The sequence below is a fragment of the Dunckerocampus dactyliophorus genome, chromosome 2, assembly GCF_027744805.1.
Source record: "Dunckerocampus dactyliophorus isolate RoL2022-P2 chromosome 2, RoL_Ddac_1.1, whole genome shotgun sequence".
NCBI classification, from domain to species: domain Eukaryota; kingdom Metazoa; phylum Chordata; class Actinopteri; order Syngnathiformes; family Syngnathidae; genus Dunckerocampus; species Dunckerocampus dactyliophorus.
In genome coordinates, this window is record NC_072820.1 from 29,110,546 (window position 1) to 29,126,636 (window position 16,091).

Below are 16,091 nucleotides of genomic sequence, written 5' to 3' on the forward strand. Positions count from 1 at the left end.
TTTAGGCGCCTAAATGCCATTCCCATGTCACTTAATTAGGTACGTCTTGAAGACTTTCAGCATTATTTTTTTTCCTTTCTATTTTTTTTAATATACAGGGTGATTGAAAAGTAACTGCATATTTGTTTGTGTTTATTCTGTAGAATTTAATGTCTTGAATATTGTCATCCATCCAGGTTATCGTATTCTCGGGGCAACAGGTTCAGGTTGTCTTAGAAGACGTTTCGCCTCTCATCCGAGCAGACTTCATCAACATGCTCAATGACTGGATAGGACAGCTCTAGTCTGAAGGGACGGTGTAAGTCCCAAGCATTTATTCTCCAAGACAGAGGCACACCCCAACCAAGAATGGTTTCACCCTTTTGTGGTGCAAACAGTCATAAAGCTACAGTGGAGTGAGGCCTCTGCCTGCCAACAACAGTCATTTGGCAAACAAAAATGTACATGTTCTGGACAGAGAAGACAAATGGTTTGAAAGAGGAGTCAAGGTTACAAAGACATGTCTGAAAAGAGGGGGAGGTCTGCGACACCACCTATCTCCCACATACAATGCTGTCCTTTCACTTCTTAAAGGATTCATTCATTTTGCCTCTAAAAAATAAACACGACACAGCCACTTTTGACTTTCAGGCGCATCCATTCTACCTTAGAGAATAAATGCTTGGATCTTGCATCCCCATCCCCTTCAGGCTAGAGCTGTCCAATCTAGACTTTGTGCAAGACCTTTATACATGAAAAAATGATTACTGATAATCAATAATTTGTAATTATTTAACGAGAGAGTTACTTTTCAATGACCCTGTACAAGTGAACCTTGTTGGGTCACAGTAGTACCAAATTAAGTGGCTGGTGAGTTAATATAAAGCAGAAGTTGCTCTCAGGCTCATCTCTCATTCCTCCGGAATCATCTTAAAAGCCACATTTCACATTTATTAGTTCCACAGCAAATGCTGAAGTCATCCATTTCAGGTTAAATTAAAACTCCATCATTTCCATGGGGCCGTTTAAACCATGAAACCTCAATTACAGGAAAGAACTGACCTTGGTTCAGTGCCTAGAGAGACAACTTCCTCCTGCGCCACATGGTGATGAAAATGAGGGGGGTAGGGGGGCAAGGAGGGGAGATGTTTGTAGGCGTGTGTGTGTGTGTGTGTGTGTGTGCAGCGGGAGGAGGTGAGGGGGTGATGGTATAGCAGAATACAACAGAAGTGAGGTAAGAGGAGGCCATACCTTGGTCGCCAATCATCAGGTGTGCCAGACCTTAAAGGAAGACAAGAGCACAGTCAGCACAGCAAAGGATCATGGGGCGTGAAGTCTTTGTTTCCATGTGCAATACAGTATGTGTCTTGTGTGTTTGTGACTAAAATTACTCTTCAAAAGAGGAGAAAAACCCGCGTCGCAGACACTTACTCATCCCTGGGCAGCCACAAAGGAGGCGCGCGACACAGAGAGAGCCAACTTGTAAACAGTACAGTGCTTCTTATGTGTCTCTATGTAACCTGGAGGCAGGAGCCTTTGTTGTAGATGATGTCACACTTACCAGCCATGTCTGCGGCCAACCCTACATTGCCACACAATACATTTACCGAAGCTGGGAAGCAGACCCCAAAAAAGGATGACGTGGTAAAAGAAATGGCTGCGAGAGTGCAGAGAGTGCTAGGAAATCAGTGCGGATGATTTAAATCTAATATCATGGAAGAGAGGGAATGAAAAACTCAGAAAAGAAGTGAAGAAGTGAAGAAGTGCCACATATAATATATGTGGCAGCATGATAGAAACAGATAAAGCATTGATACTGTATTTCCTCATATAGTGACTGGGGGCGTCTATTACAGATAAATGTTTACAACTGGGGGAGGCCTTTTAATTTGTATGATGACATTTTTTTTAAAATAAGAAATACTGGCATATATCGTACCAGTCAAAAGTTTAGAGACACTTTTGACTGTATATTTCCATCACTTTGTTTTGTGGCATTTTCTTAGCATTTTTATGGACACCACTTGATTGTGTTTGTCCTGCATGGAAAAAAAAAGCAGCCTAAAAGTTGTCCAATTTCAGCTTCAAGTATACAGATGCCAGGTCTGCTCTGCAGCAAGGACATCTACCACAACGCCCAATCCTCCTCCACAGTAAATAACTCCAGCTAGTCTGTTATTCTATTAATGTATGGTTTATTTATTCAAGTGGATGATGCACCCAGGCCACTGTTTAAGGAAATAGGCTAGTAAACAGGTAGCTAGGCAATTAGAGGGTGCAGGGCCACCTACCTGGTGTGTAGGTGTGCTCTGGGAGGGTGTCACGGCCAGGCGAGGAAAGAAAGAGACAGACATTCATTAACATGCATGCTAAACCCTTTGAGTTACCATGGCTACTTACTGTACATGCACACCGGTCCAGGGTTACCGCGGCAACGTGCATGCAAAGGTCCACACAGACACCACACTGGCTACCGGTGTTTGCAAAGGTAGTCAAAGTTTTGTCCATACAGGCTAACACACACAGCTGCATTAAAAGCGTAATGTCTCTCTACCAAAATGTATGCAAACACACACACATACTTGCTTTGCAGTAGTTGAAGGGGTGTGGGCCGTCATATAGATTCCTACCTGCATGTTAAGATTCGGAGCCAGTTTCCCCCAAAACTTACCTTGAGGCCGCTTCCGCTCCCCTGAGCCCACCCCAAGAGTTAGCATGCAACACACACACACACGCACACACACACCCACACACACACAGGCGCGCGCAAACACAGGCGCACGCACACACATTTACACTGACAAATGATGATGTAATAATAATGATGTGACATAGCAGGAAAGGATGGAGTCGCAGTGCAGGAAAGAGGGCATGCATGGTTCACACTGACACAGCGTGTGATTTTGTGTGTGTGCACATCGTGTGTGTGTCTTTAAGTGTTTGTGAACTTCCTCGCCTGTGCCCTTGTGCTAGTAGTGTAGCAGAAACAGGTGGAGCCATTAGCATGCTAACTGTGATTCGGCCTCAAGGACAAGGCGAGCCAGGCCGGGCCTAATGAGCCGGGTTCACTCTGACTTCACTAGAGGGCACAATGACTCGGCTGGCAATCAGGGCGACGCGGCGCCTTGCGCAGACTACATGCTCAACTGTATATGACATCATCAGAAATCTGAAAAAAACTGTGCTGAACACCAAAGAAGGTCAACTAGGAGCTTGACAGTTGCTTAGCTAGAAGTTGGTTTACCCACCCTGTTCCTGTTCTAACGCAACGGGTGCAATGAATGCTAATCGATTAATCAGTCAGTCGATCGTGTGGAATTATGTGGAATAATCACGCCTCGAAGCAACCGATGCAAGGAGTGCATTACTTGGCTGCATCCAGCCGAGATGAGAGATTTGGAAATGGCATTCATGCAGACCTACTTACTCTACTTGATACAACATTGGCATCAAAACAGGAGCTCAGAACATTCAGAGAGATTCTCCTATGACTCAAAAACCTACAGTTCAATTTAAAATTGAATCGTTTATGTGATCCAGGGGTGTCCAAACCTTTTCCACTGAGGGCCACAGAGTGAAAAATATTGATATGCAACACATGTAGATAAGCTAAGAAGTTATACACACATTATTAGTATGAACTTTGGTATTTGCTCTTTTTTCCCCATTCCCCATTTTGCCCAATTTTTTTCTGCTGTTTTTATTTTATTTTCCAACTATTCCAACTTCTTCTTGTACATTTTCATATCATAATTATGATTTTATTCCCATATTTTGACTTCATTCTCAACATTTATAGCTTTTTCCGCAACCAAATTTTCCAAAAATTACAACTCTATTTGTTGTTTTGTTTGTTTTTCATAATAGCACAACTTAAAAAAAGATCATTTTTCTTTAATATTTAAATGTTATGCTCCTATTTTTCCTTATAATATCAAGTTATTGTCATAGGATGTCATTAGGATTTTTTCTCTTAATATTTTGACTTTATTCTTGTTAAATTCTAGCTAATTTTTCCATTTTTGCTGATTTAAAACATTTTTTTTTGTTTTCTTGTTCAATTATATTTTTAGAATAAAAAAAACAGCTGCAAATGGCCCCCGGGCCGCACTTTGGACACCCCTAATGTAATCAAATGAGCCACACAAATCAAGCAAAAAAAATTCCCTTATTATAACAATGCCAATATAAGAACACTCAAAATTCATAAAAATGTTCCACGCAATGTGGCTGCAAAAATAACCATTTATCCATAAAGAACCCTCAACCTTTCGGGTCAATATGGCCAGACATTGTTCTTCATTTATTTCAGTCCCAGTCAATGACTTTAAGGGATAGTGTGCATTTTTTGACATGAAGTTGTATGACATCCCCATCAGCAGTGTAGTACATTAACAGAGACTTACCCTCCACTTGGTCTCCTAAGTCCAGTTCTGGTCGAATTTCGGTGATAAAGAATGTAGTTACGCTTAGTTGCTGGGGCCATTCAAGTAAAGGGTTTGGCTTCTCAAAACAATATGAGTTAAAAAAGAGTTATACATTTGCATCACAAAAATGCCTCCTCAAAAAAATCTGACCACACAAAACGCTCTGTCTTATATCTGTCTCCCTCTGTATCCCTGCGCACTGTCGCCTGTGTGTTCATGTGTATGTGATGGAGACGCTCTCATCTACTTCCGCTGTGAAACACATATGTAAACAAGATGGCCGCGGCGCTCCGTCATGGAAGAAAGGTGGCATTACTGCGAGTGTGTTCATCACATACACATGAATGCACAGGCGACAGTGCGCATGGATACGGCGGGAGACATATGTGACGCCAATCGTTTTGTGAGGTCAGATTTTTTTGAGAAGGCATTTTAGTGATTCAAATGCATTACTCTTTTTAACGCATATTGTTTTTAGCTGCCAAGCTCTTTACTTAAATGGCCCCAGCAACTAAGCAGAACTACGTTCTTCATCACCGAAACCCGACCTGAACTGGACTTAGGAGACCAAGTGGGGGGTAAGTCGCAGTTATTGGACTACAATGCTGATGGGGATGTCATACAACTTCATGTCAAAAAATCTGAACTATCCCTTTAATCACTTCACACTTCAGAACGACAGCCGTTGTCCTGCGGGTAGCTAATGAGACCTAAAAAAAAATGATCTTTATCTCAAAACAATATGCAAGTTCTTGACTTGAGCTGCTCTGCAAGTACGGTAGAAGTAATAATTGAGAGCAGAGAGGCTGGATGGAGGGTTGAAGGCTGATAATTCAGCCCTTTCCTATTAAACGGGAGAAAAAAAAGGAGACTATTGAGGGAATGAGAGTTGGCGAAGACACAACACGACACCATCGAATCATTACACAAGAAAGCACCATACTGTAGATCAGTGATTCCTAACCACTGTGCTGAATCTCATTAGAGACCATCAGGAATGCTGTGGGAAAAATTCACTTAATTGTACTATTTCACTGAAATGTATTATGTATTACAAATAATGTATCTTTGTTCATTTATCTATGAAGGCAACGTATAGTGACAGGCAGAACAATTAAAAATGTCGGAATGTATGGATCAGCATTATTTCAGTAAACAGTAGTAGCTCAATTTTGTTATTTATTTGTTTCAAAAGGTTAGAGGAAAATCAAAACGTATGAAAACTGAGGCAAGAAATAATGTAAATAATGTAAAATATTCAATAATTTTTTTTATAGAGAATAAGTACATGAAGAAAAACAACGCAAAACAATTTTAAATGATAGCGGTTTCCCGCTACAACTATTTAACTTCCTATCCGATGCCGATATCGATTTATTTATTTCATTTTGTAGTGTGGAATATTGGAAAAGCATGGTTACACAGAGTGCTAGTAGTAAGTTAGCCCCGTGAGCAAGCATACACTAACATGAACAAAGGCACAAAAGTTTCTAAGGCGAATGCCACAGCCCCAGTGTGGGAATATTTCGGTTTTAAACGGAATGAACAAGGTGAGCGCATGAACACCGATATCTGACACTGACAGTTTTCCCAACTGGGAAAAAAACTACCAATGGAGGTGCAGCGGAGCATCCCGACAGTCAAGGCTTACTGAGGAGTTTGGAAGGCAAATTAAATTATTATACATTCAAGTGCAATTTTGTTTACAGAGACTTACTCCATTTTATTTACTGTATTTAATGTTGTGTGTGCTTTTTATTGGAATGTTTTTTTAACAGAGACAAGGTCTATTTTTTATTGTTTTTGGTTATGATTGTGAATTTATTTATATTTAAGTGCAATTATACTTAAGTGCAATTTTTGCTAAAAAAGAACGAGAATAGATTTTGTTTTAATTGTTTTTTTTTAACTTTTTTAGTTGTTTAATTTCTTATGTTATTTGCTTAATATATTTTATTTAAAAGTTCTTGACATTCCAATTCAATGTTAAAGACTCTTGAGAAATTAAAGTTTTTTGCTTTTGATATTGTACTCGCATTATTATGCCATATAATTAATAAAAAAATTGTCTAAAAAAATAATATTGATTATCGACAATAATTTGTAGGCCAATTATCGTCCAGCAATTATTGTGACAGGCCTACATGTGGGGTATAGTTTTATCCACAATGTAGTGGTAGCTAGCCATAATATAGCAAGGTTTGGGGTGCTCAATGAAATGTTTAAACCCGACAGCACTCACCACCGACAGAGCTCGTTCTTTTCTGTTAAAGCCAATGGCTTTTGCTGTCCCGTGGGAGTTTCCTGTGTGATGCTGCTTCAAATTCGCGATGATAGACCCCAGTTCTGTGCCACCATAGGAAACTTGTGCATGTCAAGTATCGCACTCTGCTGAAACATCTTTTTACAGACACACGGCTGACATCATTTCTGCTCCTTGCAACGTGGTGGGGTGGAGTCTGGAATCGACTGCTTGTATTGGAGTGCTAATATCGGAGATTTGAGATGTAGGCCAATATAATCAATGTTGTTTGGGTTTTTTTTCTGATATCGGCCCGATATCATATATAAATATCGGACTGGGACATCTCTAATAAATGACGAGGATGATGGAACTTATTGTTGATGTGGACTTCCCCTGTATCCTGGTGAGATTGAATTCAATAGTATTTTTCACCTTCTTTATCACCTTTTTCATCAGACTAGCAGTCACACTCAATTCAAAATGCACAGATAGTAAGGGTGCTTCGTTTGGGTACTTCACTTTGGGGAACAATAAAGTACAGGGCAAACGGACTAGTTTGTAATGTGCAATGTTATACAAAAATATATACTGTGTACGAAAACCAAGGCAAAATTTTGGCGTAAATATACAACAAAACTGGACAGTAGGAAATCTGTGGTTTGACAGTTTATACTTTTTGTGACATTTTTGTTTGGTGCCATGCCTTGAGATTGTTCTAATATAAAATAAAATATATGCCGTGGCTCAATAAAGGTTGGGAAACACGGCTATAGAAATTGGTATTACTTACAATTAATAAAGAAAATCCACTTGCGCTTGCAGGGATTTAACTTTATTTTCAAGTCCTGTATGGTGTAAATATTTGGACTTGGTGAAAACAAAGCACTCCAGTAAAGTCCCACGCATGTAAAACAGGTTGGTTCAGCCGTTTGACTCCCTCCCTGCAGAAGGAATTACTCTGTATCAGGCTTTCCAACACAGAATGGGAATTTTCACTTTGCTTAAAAACAGATGGCTTTTCATTTTACACTGGAAAGGATGACATGATTGGCTAAGGTTTCCCAAAACTATGCTGGCAGGAACACGCTGATCTGACTTTAATAGGGGAAAGTTGCAAAAACAAAATATTTCCATGAAGGCTGTTGTAAACATGAGTTGGAGAGCCAAGGTGTCGAGAATGTAACAAGCACTGAGAGAACATCCTTAGTGGATCTATGTGGCATATTAAATGTGCTGTACAGTACAATGCAATGCAGCAAACTATGATATGAATACATTGGTATAATGCGGCTCATCAAGCCCTTCTTGAACAAAAATACAAAGCATGACAAGCAAAGAAATTCATAGTTTTTTTTCCCTCTCAAGAGGACGTACAAACCGGGATCGTTTTACAAGACGACTATTATGAAACCACTCCCGCTGTGAGGCTATCATTTCCTTGCGGCCACAACTGACATCAATGGCAATTGAAAAGCAAATCCATCTGTATGCAAATAAAAGGTGCCGTTAAAAGTAGCCGTTGCATGTTATATACGAGCCTCGCGGTAAAACGTCTGTCTAGTTGTGTTGAGCTGCAGCTGAGAACATCGGAGGTGCTGTGACTAATGGCGGAGCTGGTGGAGCCTGCAGAACGTGTTAATGTGTTTCCCTGTGTGTTTGTACGTTTGACTGCGCATGCGCACGTCTGGGTGTGTGTGTGTGCGTGTGTGTGTGTGTGCATGTGTGAGTGTCGAAACCCCCTCCCGAGCTCTGGATCGCGTGTAATTCTCCAGCTTCTGCAGGGCCATTGATCAAAGCATCGCCTCTCTCTTGCTGAGCGAACGCACAAACAACACAGCAGCATTCACACAGCAGATACATGACAGCTATTGGTTACTCAGATATTAATCAATCATTCATTTCGCTATATCTGTCAAAGAACACAATTAACTATTACTTTAGTGCCTTGAAATTCCACCATGTACTGTGGTGGCATTAATAGATGTCGGGCCTCAATGAATCGCCAAGATCGCTTGAATACATAAACGCCACACCTAAGAACACTGTTACACACAGTTACCTTCTGCTGTCATACCTTGGTGACAGCAGACATTTTTTTCAGCCCCCCAAAAATGCTGCATGAGTTGCTGGCACCAGCATCACTCAAGCATGAATAAAGACAGGCCTGCCAACCATAAAGAAATGTAACTGTAGTACAGTATATACTGTAGTAGTGGTCCCCAACCTTTTTGAGACCAAGATCCCCGGTCTCGGCCGTGAACCTGCGCAATATATATATATATATATACACATATCGGCATCAGCTTCATGAGCAAACCACAACTCTTATTTGGCTTTTTGGCTCAGTGTGGTGGGCAAGCGATGCTGATTGAGGAGAGAGGCAATGGTCAGGCAGCCCTTATCGAGCGTCGTCGTCACGGCTCAAAGATTTTTTTGGAGGTGCACATCTATGTAGTTGTATTTGCGACTTAACTTTGAGGTAGCAAAGGCAGAGTTTGAGCCCTATTAACTTACAATAATTACTGTTGTGTCTGTAGGCACATCGCTGCAGGCGCTCTGTCACTCCCTCCATCTCTTGCTTGACCTTTTTGCTAGTGCGGGCTGGGGGGGCGAGTCGGTGTTTGAGGCGAATGTACGGTGTACTACCTCCGGCCGGGTTTTGGGGACTGGGCTCCTTGTTGGGGCTTACGGGTTGCTGCCTGGATAGTGGCGAGGCGTACGGGCGTGTTCAGTGGACAAAATGCGTGCCTGTTGGACGCTCTCCGGGAGGTGAGGGCACTGATGTGATAATATATTTTTTTCAAATGTTCTCACGATCGACTGGCAAACTCCCCAAGATCAACTAGTAGCTCACAATCGACGGGTTGCCGACCCCTGGTATATACTTGTAGTATAGTCCTCTCTGCACCCTCAAGGTGCTTTGAGAAGCGCTGCTTTAATTACATTGGCTGGGACTGACACCACAATCTTTACCACAACTCAGATCACCCCCAGAACACACATGGCATCTGTAAAGCTGGCGTTTAAAAAGGAAATCAACAATCTGGAGCAAAAGCTGCCAAACATCTCCAAGGAATTAGAGTGGATTTATTTCATATGGAAAAAACACCTAAAATCCATATTTATTATTTTTTGTAGGGTGAAATAAATATAGAAAACCTATTTACATTGTAACGTATTTTATTTAGCACTATTTACTGGTGGGAAGAAAATTAGAAAATCTACATAATTTTTTTTCCACTTTCAGCTTTTCCCCAGTCAGGGGTTGCCACAACGAGTCAATTGCATTAATGGTTTTGACTTAATTTTTACACCAGATGCTCTTCCTGATACAACACTGGCTGGGAATCAAGCCCATGCCCTCTATCATGAAAAGCAGAAGTGTGTAATGCTGCAATGCTGCTTCTGTCTACCAGAGGGAGCCAGAGGCCCCAGCACCCAAAGCAAAAAGAGGGAAGCTGACGTCATTGCATCGCCCCAATGAATGCATTGCTAAGATGCAATGCCTTATGGGAAAACTTTCAAATGTTTTTTTTTACTTTAAACTGATATTCTGACATGTTTGTATATTTGTATAAACAGTATTAAAGTATTAAGTTGTGGTGTGATGAATGTAGTGTTGTCAGTAAATTGTTCTTTGAAAGATGACACCATGAGTCAGACTGTTATGTTGTTATACTGGTATATATACTGACCGCCACTGACTTCCAGTGGGTTGACAAGCTTGTTGTGAGTGCACTGCGAGCTCCTGATTGTCTCACTGACTTGCAAGCAGCACACAATTCAAACAATTAGTTGCAGTTCTGAAGTAAAGGAGGTATCATAACATTATAATTTTGCCATAAATTAGCCGCACTGCTGTATAACCCTCAGGCTATTTTAAGAAAAAAGTAGCAGCTTAAACACTGGAATTTACGGTATTAAAATGTATATAGACAAATAAAGGCATCTCCTTTGAGAAACATCTTATCACAAAAAGTATTCAAAAGTTTAGTTAGCCACTACATGAGAAAATATCTTGGTAGTACCTTGATTATCATGAGAAAAAAAGTACATTGAGGACATTCATTAAAAATCCTTGTTATAGATAACATTAATGCTGTCTATGACATTGACAATCAGGAGTTTCTGCCATGTTTTCTTGACTCAGGTCAATGCAAATAAACCAAAAATAACACACAAATGTTACCTCAACAGCAACCATGCTAGGTAGTGAAACAGATTCCTACAGTGTTTAGTATCAGTATGTACTGACTAGTGGTGCTCCGATCGATCGGCCACCGATCAGTATCGGCCGAATTCTGTGAAAAATCACGAGATCTGCAAATACCCATGAATGCCTTTCAAAGCCAATACATGCGGCTAGCACTATTGCAACCCGCAGCGATCCATTCGTGCAGTGTAGTGAGTGTCTTGACCTAACTAACATCTTTGGCAAGTCGTCCTCTCACTTTCCCCTCCCACAAAACAGTGCCAATCATGTCTGCGTGTGGAACTTAACTGCCAACACATGCCACGGAAACTATCTCGCGGGGGTGGCAAGTTGAAAAGCTTTAATACGGCATTTGAAGAACAACACTTGACGGAGTATGGTGAGTTTTTGAGGCTCACGGAATGATCATCATTCAGACGCCAGCTAACGCAGCCATGTGGCTAATTCGCACGAATGTGCGTGACAGTCAGAAAGCTAAGCTAATAACCTGAAAAATAATTGAATTCATCGGCGAGATGACCAGCCTTTCTCAGCAGTGGAAGACCAAGTTTGCTGAGTGCTTTCTCACATACCTGGAAGTTCCACCAATGTACTCTAACATCCAAATTCTCGTGCAGGAAAATATGTTCCCTTCAAAATGTAAGTCAAATATGTTTTTGTCTAAATTAAGGTGTTTGTATGGTTCCTTTTTTCACATCATATAGCCAGTAGCAGGGGTGCAGCCATGAATTCTGGGTACCACGAGTACCATCGCATTGCCTCCCCTTTATTAATTACTAATTTTATTAGTAATTACCTATTTTTTGGGTCCCTTCGCAGTCAAGGGACATTGGAATTGTCCTGACTTTTTCCCTTTATACAGCACCCCTGGCCAACAGCACTCATTATAAATACATTTTAAAATGTATAATTAATCCATTTGATCGGCATCAGACAATTTCAGTCCTGGATGATCGGTATTGGAATCTGCAACATAAAACCCTGATCGGAGCATCCCTAGTATTGACCAATCTATATTTTTGACAACAGTAATTCATCAGTGTAGCAGGGCAAAAAATGCAAATCATTCAAATTCACAAGGAACATAAAAAAATGACATGAAGTCATTCTGTATTTCGCTTGTTTTTTTCTGTCAATTGACTTGCTTTTTAGCATCAGTAGGCATCATCATCTAATGACAAAATACAAATAACAAAAGGTCTAAAAAAGCTTCAGGCAGCAGTAGGACTACAGGGGTGGGGTGGGGTGGGGTGTGTTAGAGTGAAGAAATTAGGTAGGGGGCTACATCAGAGGACAGGAAGACACATGGATGGAGAGAAGCTCCTGGCATGTGGTCTCCCTATTAGTGCTGTCTCCCTGGTAACACTGGACATCACAGTGTGTGCTAAATGCTTGGCGTAAGATGGGAGCTGGAGGGGGTGGGATCCTGAAGGAATGGCGGCGCTGGGTGGGGTGTGAAGTCATCTGGGTGAAAAACGGCAGCCATGCAGCAAGGCCACGCTGACATCTTTTGGCAAGCGTGCTTGTGTCAATAACGAAATCGATAGCTGAAGGCGAGGCTGAGGCTGGGAGGCGTCTTTGGTGTTACAAAATGCAGTCATTGAGAGCGGATATTGATTAAGAATGCAGATTTTGTTTGCGAGTCGACTAAATCAAATCCGATGACACATACATACTACTGAAAACTATTTGCAGGAGCAGCTATAAAATAGGATGCACTTTGTGATGGCAGTTGTATTAGCCTAAGGCTTATTGGACAGTATTAAATGAGGCAACGCTATAAAACATCCAATGAACAACAAAAGATTTACCTCTGCAAAGGAGGTTATGTATTCACAATTGCTAGTTTGTGCTTTGTGAACAATTGGGATGGAGGCCATTATATGCTGGTGCAAATCCAGATGAAGGTGCAGATTGGTCTATTAACAATTCAAGGCCTTGCCCCTAGAGACTTCTAGTTTTACTGGCTTCTTATGGCATTCAATGACATGTAAGTCCTTGGTCTAATCTAGCATTAGGCCAAATCACGCACAGAGCGCCTTAAAACACAGCAACCCGCTCAAAGTATTGGCAGGCAATGGATTGCACATGCTTGCTTTCAACTCCATGTTTGGTGGTGGTGAAGGCCAATCAATAGAAATCCATTAGTGCAGGCAGCCAGGTGACAAGCATGTAACCACCACTGATTCCCAGCCTCTTAACCTAGTTCCAATTAAAGTCGAGCCAACGAGCACATCCATAGTGGATCTATATGGTCATTGTCTTTAGTCACAGATAAGATGCTTTGGAATCTGCCAATTTCCTCTTCAAGCTCCTCCACCTGGCTGCCCTTGTTAGAGGGTGCGACGTGCTACATACATAATAATTGGCAGGCACAGTAAATCAATTTACGACACAATTAGAATGCACGTCTTCTCGTGTTTGTGAAGGCCGCTGGTCCATAGACACCAAGCCAAAACAGCAGTGAAGGTTGGATTTGAAACTGGGTGAATGTGTGTGTGTGTGTGTGGTGTAAAAGATGAGATGCATGTAAAGGGGTCAGCAGGGTTCTTGGGCCTTACCTTCACTGCAGTCGTTGCCTTGGTAACCGGTGTCAGAGCAGTCGCAGACGGCCCGGTCGTTGACCAAGCTGCACACCCCTCCATTCTGGCACTGGTGGTCCGGTCCGCAGCCGGCTGTTACCGTGACGCCCTCGGAACTGTCCAGCGCCACTAGCGAGCCATTGATGCTCACCGCCGTGATCCAGCCACGGAAGGCGGGGTGTTCCCGCACTGACGGTGAGGTGAGGCGCAGGGGCGACGAGTGGAGCTCCGGCGTCACTCCGCCCATGTAGGTGTGGCTGAACACCGTCATGTCTCTTCTCTTGCTCTTCACCTCCGCCCATCCCTCGAGCCGCCCGTCCACCTCCAGCGAGGTGTTTTTCCAGTCCCGCTTGACACGCACGGCGTGCCAGCGCCCGTCACTCACCGCCACGCCCGACTGCAGCTCGGCGGGCTCTGCGCAGAAGATGGAAAAGCGCAGGCGCAGGTGGCCGCGCAGGAGCAGCAGCTCCAGGAAGTCGCAGAAGCCCTCGTCGTCCAGGTAGAGCAGCAGGCCCTCCTGGCTGTGAGTCCGCAGGCTGAAGCTCAGCACACTCTCGCAGCAGGCGTTCCACACTGGGAAGCGACCCCACTGGCTGGACACACCTCCAAACTCCAGGACCTCACCTTGGGCCTGGCCCCCCACGCTGCACAGGCACAGGCCCAGGAAGAGCAGTGGGGCCGCCGCCCAGACACACATCGCCATCACACTCATGCACACGCTCGCCGCACACACTCACACACACACACTGGTGGAAAAGGGGGGGTAGAGGCTAGAGCTGGGCAGCTTGCTCTAGCCTCGCGCTCATTGTGAGGGCACTTTGGAGGAAAGATGTCTCAGGTGCACCCTGCTTCCCTAACAAGGTGAGGCTCTAAACTCCTGTCGCCCTTTCAGCACGATCCTTTTTTCATCTTCTGTCTCTGACGTCTTTTCCTCCTCTCAGTTGTTCATTCCTACCACATGAGACGCCAGGTGAGCGCATCTACCTTGCGTTACATGTGTGCCCAAACGGACGTGAACTCCATCTTTGTGGCCCAGATAGGGCCTTCTCCACCCATGCAGGAAAGCTCCCCACTGAGCTTAGTGTGTGTGAGTGTGTGTATGGCTCACACACTGCTAATAGAGAGAAATGACATCGTCATTGCAGGACTCTCTCCCTTCCCCTCCTCCCTGTCTTACTTAGCGGGGGCAAGATTTTAAGTATGGTGTGTGTGTGTGTGTCTCTGTGCCTTGTCATCACTCTCCAGCCACCTACAGAGAGAGAATAGAGATGGGACAGTCAAGAGTACACTGAAGACTAAAATATGCCTCATATTGTTTTGGACACACAAACATCACCACAAGCCCACACTCTAAATACATGACTTTTTTAAAACATGTTCTGCCGATCTGATCCATCAGGCATCCTGCGGTGAAGGATTCTATGGTTTTCATCACAATGAGCAGTAGCAGCGATGCGGCGGATGAGTCAAACCCTAGCGAACACATCCTTTCTTTATCATGAACACGCTCACGTATGTACACATTGGAGAGCGACGTGGGGGGGGGGGGTGCGCAGGCGCCATCTTGGTTATTGATAAGGCAGGGTGAATGACTGCGGTTGAAATATTGATTGTCGATTTGCAGCCATTCCTCCGCTCCATTTTTTTCATCCTCCTCTCTTCTTTACTCGTCACCTATCTAACCGTTCATTACTCTCGCTTCACCGTGCTACCAAAAACAATTATAAACAGTTGAATGAATAAAGGACATTTGTCCGCAAATTGTCGACATTTACAGAAAAAATAGGACCTACCTCACCAGCATCCTGTGGTGCCGCGGCGGCTCGAGACTCATCGATCCCTCCTCCTCCTTCCTTCCCGCCGAAGGTGAGTCCTCAGAGCTGACTGAGGTAAGACTGAGAGCAGCCTGCTAGTGGGTCGGTACAGTTCGGTAGAGAACACGGTCCACAAAAAGAAGGATCCAGGATCACCTACAAGGTGTTCTCTCCCGGGAAGAGGAGGAAAAAGGTGCAGTCGCCTGTTCTCCTCCCCGAGACTCGACAAGAGGGTTCGTCACGTGACCGGCAAGTGAGCGAGCGCGTGAGAGAGAGAGAAAGAGAGAGAGAGGTACTATAGTCGGTGTAGGCGGATCGATTCAAATATCGACAGTACTGAATCAGGGCTGAATCAGTATCGAGTTGATCCTAGTGTGCGATATTATTCAGTTCGCGCCTATGTTTAATTTTATAAATCTGTGTATTTTTATGTTACAGTTTTTATATTATTATATTTATAAATTGTTATATATGACATTACATACTCAGGGAATTAGTCATTTTGAGAGGCCAACGGATTTAAACGTTATTTTGTATTTTTGACTTCATTTTCCTGAAACAACTGCATGTAATAAAAGGAAATACTTTAATTACTTTGTTTATATTGTTATGTTGCTGTATTAATGTTTGTTTAATTCTTCACAAAAAAGTTTGTTAATAAAAAAATATAATTTTCTGTTCGCCTAACATTTTTGTCACATGTTTTCTTGTAATTGTAATCATAAATTAAATGCAAAATCACAAAATGCAAATTCAATTATCTTGACAAATTTTAAAGTAAAGGTATTAGTGTCAGTATCGGTATCGGCAATACTGGCCGTGTATTTACTT

The 16,091-nt window shown here is 42.8% G+C and overlaps 1 protein-coding gene across 18 annotated transcripts in view; it reads right to left on the reverse strand.

Moving 5' to 3' along the window:
* The window catches only part of nrxn1a (neurexin 1a), a 92,766-nt gene extending 77,243 nt beyond the window's left edge, over positions 1-15,523 (reverse strand). For 10 of the 18 annotated variants that reach the window (XM_054767768.1, XM_054767764.1, XM_054767759.1 and 7 more), the window contains exons 1-4: positions 15,240-15,523; positions 13,426-14,695; positions 2,271-2,288; positions 1,231-1,260 (exon numbers count right to left, since the gene is read on the reverse strand). In XM_054767768.1, the coding sequence (XP_054623743.1) occupies positions 1,231-1,260; positions 2,271-2,288; positions 13,426-14,158 (781 nt within the window). In that variant the 5' untranslated portion in view covers positions 14,159-14,695; positions 15,240-15,523. The remainder of the gene's footprint in view (positions 1-1,230; positions 1,261-2,270; positions 2,289-13,425; positions 14,696-15,239) is intronic. The other 8 variants (XM_054767771.1, XM_054767774.1, XM_054767773.1 and 5 more) reach the window with 3 other exon arrangements.
* Positions 15,524-16,091: the final 568 nt, after the last annotated feature.